Consider the following 13,046-nt stretch of genomic DNA (forward strand, 5'->3'; position numbering starts at 1 on the left):
GTTGTAATGACCTGCAGTTCCATAAAATGTAAACCAGGGTTCCAACCCTCATCATTGTTCACTGTTTGGATGTAACTCATATAAAGTTGTTTTCGTTTGTTTTTTCCAGTAAATATTGATTACCTTTTTTTTTTTTCTTTTTTTTTGAGATTTCCACATTTTTAAACCCAGACATGAATATATAATCCACGGAAATAAATACGATATATACTGTAGACTGTTCTTTCTAAAGGTTGCAGCAATTTTATTTACTACCGATACAATATCATTCTCATTTGTCATGACTCGTAAATAATGAAGACGGTGTGCAAGATCTGTCCAGAAACTCCTAGGTAACATTTTTCGAACATCTATTTATTGCTGACATAGAAACACAGTTAAAAAGGGGAACATGACATCTGAAGTGAAGACTACAGGTAATGTATTCAAGTCTCATAAGGATTAACATTTATGTCTAGTTAATACATGCAACTTTGAGTGCCACAGGAGAGATTTCCATGTACTCACATGAAAAGAGAAAGAGGGCAAAATACACATTTTATTTTAGATCTTTAGGCTTTTCATATTGAACTGTTACCATAAGTGTTTTTTTTTCATTTTTACACAATTAAAAACATTTTATAAAAAAAAAAAAACTTACAGTGGAGACAATATCAAAAAATGGCAACTCTACTTATATTCGCTCGGCACAGAGAGAAACAAAAGCTGTTTTTGCATTCATTTTGATCCCTCGACAAGTGGAAATTTTTCTAGAAGCGACAAGCAGTTAAATGACAGCATTTTACATAAAGATTTGTTTGTAAATTACATTGTTAGGTTACATTAAGAAGCTTACACAGAAAAACCTACCAACCAGCATTCACACGATTTCTTTATTGTTCAAGCGAGATACTTTAAGAACAAAATCATTTGGATTGTTTTATTTTCCTCCGTCTCTTAGAGACAATTTAACGCTCTTATAACGTCAGTGAAGCGTTGAAGTCTGTAGGATTAGAGATAAGGCTAGATGAAGCATTGAGGCGGCCATTCTGACTGACATGGGGCCAACAGATGAGAGGCCCCAGCTTAGGTGGACCTATCAAGGAGATCTCAACCATATGCAAATGGTGTCTTTCTCTTACAAAGGATGGATATGTGGTCAAGTTCAAATATTACGTAACCTCATTGTCCTGGTTAGTGCCTTCTAATGTGATTTTCAAACCATGGCCTCTTCATTATTACCACAGCAATTCTCAAAATTTGCAACTCACCTGTGATGAGCGTACAAAATGATGCCTCTTCCATTGGCATGTAGGTGCCTGGCCTGGACAAAAAGTTTGTTTGGTTAAGAAGCATGACCAGGGCTTGCTCTTGGTATATGTTGGCCCTTGGGCAGCAGTTATCGTCAACCCCTTGTGAAGCTGAGGATGGGGTGGACAAGTATAGATCATGCTGCCAAAGTTGACATAGTTTCCCCAATCACATTGACCCGTGGAATTTGTCCAGTGTTGACTGTTGCGAATGCCAGCCCTGAGAAGGACATTTCCATTCTTCTCAAGTATATTGGGAGTGGGCCAGTCTACCAAGCCATAAACCTCAACTGCAAAGTTCCTATGGCAGCAGAGGCTTCAGGCGCACAAATATAGAAGCCCACCTTCTAGTTTGTGAAAATCTGGTTTGTGGTGTTGTAGAGGTCTAGAATTTTTGAATATATTTTATTTTTTTATATCTACTACTTGCATTATCCCTATCTTTACTGACCTCTCTACGTTGTTTTTTCTTTGTCTTGAGACTAAGGTCAGCCTCTCCACTGGGCAATGGGAGCAGGAGCTCGGAGCCTCAACATTTACTGAGGCAGATGATGATATCTGTTCTGTTGACTTGTTACCGAGCTGATCATCTTATTTTTGATGTCCATTGACGTGGGTAAAGAGTTGTATATGACTTGCGGGAGGGAAGACATTACTAACACTTAAAAAGAGATTCATCTGGATTTGTTGAAGGGGAAAAATGTACGAGTTGTATCAACACTCGGAGATCTCTATGCAGATTCATAATGTTTCTAATGATTTTTCTAGGAGACATCTGAGCAGCTTGAGAAAATGCACCCTGTAAATAATGGACCGCATGAAGTCCTCTATTTAGGTTGCACATCACTGCTTCTGACTCATCTAATAGAGGGGTCCTTCAAGCAAGGGACGCCGATCTCTATTCCAATTATGCCCCAATAGGCCATATCCAAAACTGTTGTCAGAAATAGTTAATATAGCCTAGTTTTCTTTATTCTTCTATGAAATTCATTATCCAGGCTTAAAAACTGCTCCTGGGACTGTTGGATCTACTTTGACGAGACCCAGTAAATTAACTTAATGGAAATTACTTCAAAATTTAATAACTTTTTAATTTTGTAAATTAAAATTGTAATATTCATCGGTGCATCAGTTTCCACGAAAGAACAACTAATTTGCATCCTTGTTTTCTGAATGTATCACAGGCTGTATAAAGCCAATGAATGATGGTTTAATATGGCAGAAAAGAAAAATAAAGAAATCGTGAAAATCTTCAAATATTGTTCTCGTAAATTCATTAAATAAGTGACTTATTTTTTTTTACATTTTACATTTTTTTTTTCCAACTGAAACTAAAAACTAGTCATCAACCTACTATTTTGACAGTATTGTTGCTGTTTAATCATTGTATGCTCTAAAAAAGACCATTGTAACGAACTATATACAACATACAAACTAAATAGTGAGAAAAACAATGGTGCCCTGTGCCTACTGTACCTCCGCCATACGGATAAGAATACTATATGCTGTCATGTGTTGGGTAATTATTAGTTGTGTAACATAAAACTATCTGAAATGGACGATTTTTTATTTTTTTTTAGAATATATTATGTTTAACGAATATCAATGCTAGTACATGTATAGTCCGTTGAATGGGTTTATGAGTAGGAGTGAGTGTGAAAGGCTCATATGTGTAAATAAAAAAGAGCTAATGCGTGAAATTCGACTAAATGGAATGTGTGACATCAGACGCCGAGCTAGCTGTTCTTTCTCCATGGCAAAGATTAAATTCTGCAGGAATGTCCATCTCCCAGCTCTGAATTCTCATTGGCTCCACTTACTACCCAATACCTGGGGCACATGCCCCATGACTCCTCCTCCTGGCTACGCCCCTGAGCAATGTTTTTTTTGTTTTTTTTAGGAGTTGACCATATGTGCTTCTTACATCTTATTTATTTGTGTTTAGAGGGATAGTAGGATTTATATAAACAAATGTACCATGGAGGGACATTTGTTTATAGGTGCTATGAGCCAATGAACTCTAAAATAACCATGCAACATTAATAGGGTATTCCGATCTTCTAAAAAAAATCTAGAGCTGCAATGTCTTCATTCTGAGGGTGAATTGGACCCCCACTGACCAAAACATGATCACCCTCTTTACCACAAGAATGGAATGATGACATGTGGTTGGATGAACCATCAACGAGAAGGGTAGCTACTTTAATTTTGACTATGGCACCTCGTCTGCTCCATGTAGGTCTCTCACAAAGCCAATTGCCATAATCGCGAACCATAAGCAATACAATTTGGAACCTAATGATTGTGGATGACACTTTTAAGAACATACAATACATGTCATTAGTCTTACTTCAGTCATTAGGTGTAGAGTTCTATATACGCAATGTAGCTTATTTCACACTCCTATGTATCTTACATATGTTTTTTATGGAGTATTAAGCTGTGACTATGTACATGTGACACACAAGTATACACATAAAGAGTTACTAGATACACTTCAGAGCTGGTGCTCGTGTACAAAGATAGAATTACTCCCTGAACCTGGTGTTTGTTGACATGGGGTGAAACTTGCCAAGGGAATAACTTTGACAGGATCTTCAATAGTACAGTGTCTCTCGCATGTGTTGTAAAACTGGGGTCGAGATATCCCCTTATCAATATCTTCCTTGGGTTTTGGTCTTCCAAGGGTGTGAACTCCGTCTGGTCTTGCACCTCTTCCCCAACCTTGTTGGAAGCCAAATGATGGCAAAGGTGGATTGGACTGTTGGTATTGGGTCAGTGATGGTGGCATCCAGCAGTTATCGGAGTGGCCGAGGATGAGGCATTCTTGGGTGCAGGTCTCTGAGGCTTCCGCTAGGGCTTTCTGAAGATTGACTTCAATTGCTAGAAAGAAACAAAGAAGCATTTTTAACTTTTTTGACTATAGAACAGATACTCTATTTCTGGTGAAACCTGTAAAATTCTGCAGGATGTCCACAATAGCCATAACTATGATTCAGATAAAATAAAGATGAGGGTTAATAAAGATTAACATCTCTCCAGATCCCGTAAAATAAATGAGCAACTAAATAACCGGCTAAGAGCTTATTCACACGAACGTAGGACACGTCCATGTGATGGCCATTAAAACAACGGCCGTCACATGGATGCATACATTTCAATAGTGCCGTTTTAACCCTTTCCTGCTGTGATTTTTCGGATTTTCACTTTTGTTTTTTCCACCCCACCTTCCAAAGGCTTTTTTTTTTATTTTTCTATCAATATTGTCGTACGAGGGCTTGTTTTTGGTGGGATGAGTAGTAGATTTTCACAGCACCATTTATTGTACCATATAATAAAAAATATTTGTGGGGTGGAATAGCAAAAAACAGATTCCTGGTTTGGTTTTACGGCGTTCATCGTGCGGTAAAATCTGCATGTTCACTTTATTCTGCGGGTTAATACGATTACGGTGATACCAAATTTATATGGTCTTTTTTTATGTTTTACTACTTTTACAAGGAAAAAACTGATTGTTAAAAATAAAATTTGAGTTTTGTCGCCATATTCTGAGAGCCATAGCTTTTAAATTGTTCCATAGTTTTAGCGGGATGAGGGCTTATTTTTTTTATTTCATTTTTTGTGGAGGATGAAGTGACCACAAAACAGCAATTCTGACGGTTTACATTTTTTACGGTGTGGACTAAATTATATACTGTAATAGTTCACACTTTTACGGACATGTCGATACCAGTTATGTTCGGTATTTTTACATTGTACTTGAGGGAAAACGGGAAAAGTTTTTTTGTTTTTTTAAACTTTTAAAAAAAAAAATGTATTAAAAAAAACTATTTTACGGTTTTTGTTTTTTACTTTTTTTTTAACTTGTCCCCTTAGGGGACTTTAACCAGTGATCGTTACATTGTTTGCACGATATACTGCAATACTAATGTATTGCAGTATATCGTGACTGACAGTCATGGAGTCTCCGGAGGCAGGGCTTCATAGGAGTGCAAAGATGGCGGACCTGGGGGCCTTCATCAGGCCCCCAGGCTGCCATGCCAACCAACGGCACCCCCTGATCTCTCCATTGGGGAGGCGTTGGAACGTTACAGGGGGTCGCCCCCCCCTGTTTTTATTCATTTAAATGCTGCTGTCGCTATTGACCACGGCATTTAATGGCTTAAACGACCAGTATTGCACTTGTGCGCATCCCACTCGTTACCCGGAAGTGTCTGCTGTAACTCCCCATTCTCTCCCCCAGCCGGCGTGCACTGTGTATATATATAGCGGATGTCAGGAAGGGGTTAACAGACTGTGTAAATGGTCCATTGAAAAATAGAACGGTTTCTATTTTCTACCGTTTTCACGGATCCCCCCTCGATTAGAGTCAAGTCTATGAAGGATCCGTGAAAACGGGTCCCGTCCACATTTGCACTCGTTCATGTGAATAAGCCGTAAGAAATATAATTTCTATGTTTCCTAAAGAATTTTTAATCTGGACTCCGTCTCGTTCTGTAATGGACCTGACAGATGATCTCTACACCGTCCGTTTCTCCCTATTCCATCTCTAAACCTGAAGCTGAAGAAATCTTGTTTTTATTATAGTAATAATGCCAGAGGCTTAGTGCGACATTTCGGTCTTTGAATGACCTTCATCGGGCACTGAGCCGTGCTGGGAACTGGTTTATCCTGTAGTTGGCGCTCTGTTTACAATTGCGGCTAACCGCTAGTATTGGCGCCAGTTCTAAACCGAGCGCCAACTACATGATAAACCAGTTGCGAGGGTGGCCAATCAACGACCAAATCGTTGCACGAAGCCTCTGGCATTATTACTATAAATAAAAATAAGATTTCTTCAGCTTCAGAGTTGCGTGCCGAATACTTTTTTGTTTTTATTGGGTTGGGACCCTATTCGTGCACCTACTAAGTCTGGTGCGATCTGAACCACTACATATCTTCTCTAAACCTGTTCCCCAGGCTGGGACTGTTGACGAATCTTAATGTGAGATGCCCAACTGTTAACAATATGTCACACTCTACAGACCGCTTTGGGTGGTGGGTTCATCAATGGTCCTCTCGCTTGCTTGTGGTGAAATGGGGGATTGTTGGTCTACATAGGTGCCAGGCCCTTAGTCCAAACATTGTAGTACTGCAATGACCATTCTGCACCTGATTTGTCGGGTTAATATATATCGGCCATATTTACATTACTCCACATAATATTCTGACTATTGAAATGCAATGAGACCAAGGGTAAAGTATATGAAAACTTGTGACGAATCAATAATTTTTTGTTATCAATACAACACCGTAAATGTCACATGAATAATTATTGAATACTGTACATTACATATACGTACTGTACACAATTACAGATCAATCCTTTACAAACAGGTTCCGGTTGCCCCTCCTCCACTTGTAATAAAATATCTATTAAACAATATTTTGTCAAGAAATATATGCTATCCAATAAAGAAATATAATTGCAACATGCTCAGGGTCTTCTTTAGGAGAACATTCATCCTCGTGCAGTACAATAAAATGAGGATTTATCCTCCAGGCCGCCTTGTTAATGTTTGTCCAGTGTTGGATATATATGGCAGCTTTTTTCCAAAAACAGGGCCACACCTGTTCATGGGTTGTCAGTTATTGCAGCTCAGCCCCATTGAAGTGAATAGGACTGAGCTGCAATACCACACACAACCTGTAGACAGGTGTGGTGCTGTTTTTGGGGAAAAAAAGCCATGTTTTGCTAATCTTAGACAAGCCCTTTAACGACAACTAATCTGCAGCGGTATATAGTACAAGCCATGTAGATGAGATTTTAACAAATCTCCTCTACATGCTGTGAACTTTTTCAGCGTGCAAGTTGACGTGCGGTCCAGATTTTAAAATCCGCAGCGCGTCAATTTCTGCTGAAGATTTTTACTATGGATTTCATCCCTTTCAACAAGAGTGGTAAAATCTGTATATTACACATGCGGATTTTGCTGCAGATCTGCCACTTTTGTGGGGTAATCAATATCTGTTGCATATATGTGCAGGATGCCTAATGGTGTCCATTAACCCTATGGTCTTGGACACGTTCCATGCCTGAATGTCTTTGAAAATACATCTTTTAAAGGAGCACTCCGGTGAGATTTTCCAGCCTTTGTTTTTTAAACTTGATTAGGTGAAAGGTATTGCCAGTAATCCGCCTACCCAGGCTTTATTTTAAAATCAGCCGCTCCGTTCTGGACCGCCATTTGGTGATCTGCACTCTGATCAGCCAAGTCCTACACCGTCCGATGGGTGGACCGAAGGTCAGTGTCTCTATGTAAGCTTATGAGACTCCCATCTAGGCTCTCTTAAGCGTGCATAGAGACAGTGACCTCCGGTCCTCACAGCAGACCGTGTAGGACCTGGATGATCAGAGTGCAGAATGGCACTTGTAGCGGATAACTTTGAAATAAAGCCCCCGTTAAGAGGATGACTTTCAATACTTTTCACATAGTCAAGTTTAGGAATAAAGGTGGGGGGATTTTTGCCGGAGCGCTTCTCCAAAGTGCAAGTTTGCACCCCTCAAACTTTGTCATTGTGCATACAGGTCATCAATAATGCCAAGTGATTGGCTCCAAATAAGGTCTTCTGCTCGACCTTTGGGTCCATTAGGGTATGTGCACACGTAGTGACCAAAAACGTCTGAAAATCCAGAGCTGTTTTCAAGGGAAAACAGACCCTGCTTTTCAGACGTTTTTTGACCAGCATTTTTCGCGGCGTTTTTCGCGCCGTTTTCGCAGCGTTTTTTACGTCCGTTTTTTGAGCTGTTTTCATTGGAGTCTATGAGAAAACAGCTCCAAAAACGTCCAAAGAAGTGTCCTGCACTTCTTTTGACGAGGCTGTATTTTTACGCGTCGTCGTTTGACAGCTGTCAAACGACGACGCGTAAATAACAGGTCGTCTGCACAGTACGTCGGCAAACCCATTCAAATGAATGGGCAGATGTTTGCCGACGTATTGTAGCCCTATTTTCAGACGTAAAACGAGGCATTATACGCCTCGTTTACGTCTGAAAATAGGTCGTGTGAACCCAGCCTAAGGGTATGTTCACACGAGGGCGTCCGTTACGGCTGAAATTACGGGGATGTTTCAGCCTGAAAACATCCCCGTAATTTCAGCCGTAACGGCATGTGCAGGCGCTTGAACGCCGCGTCAATTACGGCCGTAATTAGCGCTGCTATTCATTGGAGTCAATGAATAACGGCTCCAATTACGGCCAAAGAAGTGACAGGTCACTTCTTTGACGCGGGCGTCTATTTACGCGCCGTCATTTGACAGCGGCGCGTAAATTTATGCCTCGTGTGAACAGACAAACGTCTGCCCATTGCTTTCAATGGGCAGATGTTTGTCAGCGCTATTGAGGCGCTATTTTCAGACGTAATTCGGGGCAAAAACGCCCGAATTACGTCCGTAAATAGGCCGTGTGAACATACCCTTATTGTGTGTCAAAGCCTAGAGGCCACCAGGAGATCCACTGGTACACTGAAGCATCAAGTTTATAAGTAGAAATCGAATACGTGATCGAAGTCCTTTGTAGCTCGATCCTCAATGCAATCACACTGCTGGTCAGCCGTTCTTAGAACTCCTCGCATGTGATGTTCCCATAATCCGAACTATGGTTAAAAAGCAGGCGGCCCTTGTACACATTATATTGGGGGCTTATCCTGCTGAAATCGGCAGATTTGACCACCTTTTGATCCAATGTGTATGGCCAGCTTAACCAAGTACATATCTTTATGGGACGTAAACCTTGAAGACCTCCCTTTTTTTTTTTTTTTTTTGAGGGCATGTGGCCAAAAGTTTTCTTTTTTAGCTTACATTTACCTTCTCTAAACCACCTACTCCTAATATAATCCAGCTATTCTAACCCTAGTTTAGAAGATCTTCTAGTCCGTCATGATAATGGTCTAGAGATTTCTCTTTTATCTGAGTTTTCCTGTATTGGTGATACTGGTCCCTGATTTTTGACTCCACTGTTTGCTACTTAGACAGTCCCGGATTACATCCCCTGTAATGAAGGCATCTCCTGCTTTTGTTTAACAGTCAAATAAAAATAGACTTAACAGATCCTTTCTGAAAGGGAGCGAATTCTCCTCTATGCGATTTCATGTTACATACACCATAGATATGTTAATGCGATAAGATGGAGTAATATGGAGCCATGCATTCCATTTGCATCTATTAACAGGGAATTTGCTAACATAAATCATCAGCAAACGGAGGCTATAAAAACACAAACACATGCAAATCGCCACAATGTGCTGCTTACGCCAGAAACCAGATCAAATCCTAGGAGAATGTAAATGAGTGAATCGTCGTCTCCTAACTACATTCTTTTCCAATTTAAAGAGCCCGTAATGTAAACTCACCTGATGACGTCCATTGCAGTCATGTGAGGTCACTATGGATGTTGTGACATCACTTGAAAGGGGCATGGAACAATATTCATATATTTTATATTCTTGGCAGAATTGTAGGGTTTTCCAAGAACAATTACAATCTCAGAAAACCCTTTTAAGCGCCACTTTAACCCTTTTAAGCACCGCTTTAGTCTATACAGATGTAGTCAAGTTTATCTTGACTCTGATAGCTTGGTGCAGTGTGATATCACATTGAAATTTACATTGAAAAAAGTCAAGTTAGTTTTTTGACACTCCTCCACAGCTGTATTCACAATTCTGAAGGCTAGAGCTTGATGTGAGGAGTTAATTATAATCACCATTCTATTGTATTATAGAAACGGTTAGGGGTGTGTCTGCCAACAAATTGTTGACTGGATCCAATGGAAACCAGCATTAATATGAAGTTAGTTTCTGGGCTACAAGAAATACTAGAACTCTGTACTAGGTGGAAAAAGCAAAGTTTTGACATGTACTAAACATATGTAGAATAATTCTATATGGTGAATGTCCAGTACCGCCATTCACCCAGGCTGTAATTGGCCCATATGCCTAGAAATACAGTGATAGGAGAGAAAATATATACATGACTACATAACTAAGCCAGTTTGCTATTCAGGACGTAAGTACATCTGGGTGAAAACTTCTATGTTGGGTTTACTGAAACCATAACGCAGTGCCGGCTCTGCTGTATGACGGAGAGCACGGGTGCCTGAAGGTCATTGACTTATTATGGAGTCCATTGGGTTCTGCTTGTATTGTCTGACGTTTTGATTGGAAACACAGAACTGCGTGCTGCGCTATTCTTCCCACCAAATACAACGGAATCTGTGGCGGAGGCCCTGAATCGGGGATGGGGAACTTTTTCTCTGCCAGGACCATTTGGATATTTAGAACATCATTCGCGGCCATACAAAATTATCAACTTAAAAATTAGCCTGCTATAGTTGGTCAAATATTTAATTAACTCCCCCTAATGTGATGTCTGGAACAGCTTCTCTTTGGCGCGGCGTGTGACGTTCGCTGGTATTGATGATGATGCGTTGGTCAGTCTTGAGCAGTCGACTCTTGACAATGGTAAGTTTTGTATGGTAAGAAATCCTCAAAGCAGTAAGGTGCTCCGACTTACAGGGGTTTTCCCGTCAGGGACATTTATGGCATATCCACTGTATATGTCATGAATGTCAGATAGATGCGGGTCCCACCTCTGAGACCTGCACCTATCTCAAGAACGGGGCCCCCTAAACCCCGTTCTACCTGTCTGTGTTGCGTCTGAAGCGTAAAACAGCGTAGCTCCCCGAGTTACGCCGTTTTCGTAACTGCCATACAGTTTTATGGGACTTTAGACTCGCTGAGCTACACGGTTTCCCTGTCACCTGGCCTGAGTCACCTGTACTTACGTCGGGTGACTCAGGTCAGGTGACTGGACTGGTCCACTCCCGGGCCGGCACGCACTGGCCTCAGACCGCCGCCATATTTGGCTCAGACCGCCTCCCTCTTCCTGCTCCTAAATGTGAGTGAGTAGGGTGGACAAAGCCACGTAGTGAATGACACGACGGTAGTGCGGTCTGAGTGTGGTCGGACCAGACTAAATGATCTCGCGGGCCTTGTATGGCCCGTGGCCGGACGTTCCCCATCCTTGCTCTAAATCTACAACGCAATATGAATATAATATAAGCTTTAATAACGGTTGTAGCTCAAAAATTAAAAAAAAAAAAACTGGCAGACAAGGACAACTCAAGGACAGATATTTACTAGGATTTTTTTCATTATTTTAAGGGAAATTATTCTTTAAGGAGAAAAATGTGAATGTTGAATTCTCTACCCAATTATGTATTTAGGTCTTTTGAAATGTGGGGTAAAAATGAAGAACTAAAAAGAGAGGGTTTAACCTAAAAAAAAAAAAGATTATTGGAATGATCTGATGCACATAAAACTCAAATACTCCGATGTTGGGCTTTGGAGTCTCCATGAAACGTAGAAGTCTTGTTTACTCACGGAGGTTTCTGTTTGATGTAGATTTCATATCTGAAGACACCGTAATTATTGGCTTTTACAGGATAGACAGACAGACAGCACTGAGAATGGTGTGCTTCATTTCCTTCCTTCTGTTGTTTAGATTGAAAATGCCCATCAAACGATATCTGGTAGAGTCGGGTTAGTAATACTAATGTTCATGTGCTACAATTTCTATCAATAGACGAGGAGCATTTTTCATTGAGGTTTATTTTTTTTAAATTACCTGTGATACTTCGGTCCTTTTTAGAGTTGATATATATTCTTACATATTTCACATACATATTGTTACCAAACCCATCGTAGCTTCCAATCTAATTTTCTTATATGAAATAGTTGCCTAGTTTTTAAATATGGCTACCTAAAAGTTATCACTTTGTAAATACATTACTTATATTATCCTGTTCCTGAATTACAGCCTGTACACAGTGATTCCACCAGCAGAATAGTGAGTGCAGCTCTGGAGTATAATACAGGATATAACTCAGGAGCAGTACAGGATAAGTAATGTAATGTATGTACACAGTGACTCCACCAGCAGAATAGTGAGTGCAGCTCTGGAGTATAATACAGGATGTAACTCAGGATCAGTACAGGATAAGTAATGTAATGTATGTACACAGTGACTCCACCAGCAGAATAGTGACTGCAGCTCTGGAGTATAATACAGGATATAACTCAGGATCAGTACAAGATAAGTAATGTAATGTATGTACACAGTGACTCCACCAGCAGAATAGTGAGTGCAGCTCTTGAGTATAATACAGGATATAACTCAGGAGCAGTACAGGATAAGTAATGTAATGTATGTACACAGTGACTCCACCAGCAGAATAGTGAGTGCAGCTCTGGAGTATAATACAGGATATAACTCAGGATCAGTACAGGATAAGTAATGTAATGTATGTACACAGTGACTCCACCAGCAGAATAGTGAGTGCAGCTCTGGAGTATAATACAGGATGTAACTCAGGATCAGTACAGGATAAGTAATGTAATGTATATACACAGTGACTCCACCAGCAGAATAGTGAGTGCAGCTCTGGAGTATAATACAGGATATAACTCAGGATCAGTACAGGATAAGTAATGTAATGTATGTACACAGTGACTCCACCAGCAAAATAGTGAGTGCAGCTCTGGAGTATAATACAGGATATAACTCAGGATCAGTACAGGATAAGTAATGTAATGTATGTACACAGTGATTCCACCAGTAGAATAGTGAGTGCAGCTCTGGAGTATAATACAGGATATAACTCTGGATCAGTACAGGATAAGTAATGTAATATATGTACACAGTGACTCCACCAGCAGAATA

The 13,046-nt window shown here is 40.2% G+C and overlaps 1 protein-coding gene across 2 annotated transcripts in view; it reads right to left on the minus strand.

Moving 5' to 3' along the window:
* Window positions 1-227: 227 nt before the first annotated feature.
* PCDH11X (protocadherin 11 X-linked) overlaps window positions 228-13,046 on the minus strand; it is a 1,026,455-nt gene continuing 1,013,636 nt past the window's right edge. For both annotated transcript variants that reach the window (XM_075836602.1, XM_075836603.1), the window contains one exon: window positions 228-4,172. In XM_075836602.1, the coding sequence (XP_075692717.1) occupies window positions 3,787-4,172 (386 nt within the window). In that variant the 3' untranslated portion in view covers window positions 228-3,786. The remainder of the gene's footprint in view (window positions 4,173-13,046) is intronic.

This window comes from Rhinoderma darwinii, chromosome 8, assembly GCF_050947455.1.
Source record: "Rhinoderma darwinii isolate aRhiDar2 chromosome 8, aRhiDar2.hap1, whole genome shotgun sequence".
NCBI classification, from domain to species: domain Eukaryota; kingdom Metazoa; phylum Chordata; class Amphibia; order Anura; family Rhinodermatidae; genus Rhinoderma; species Rhinoderma darwinii.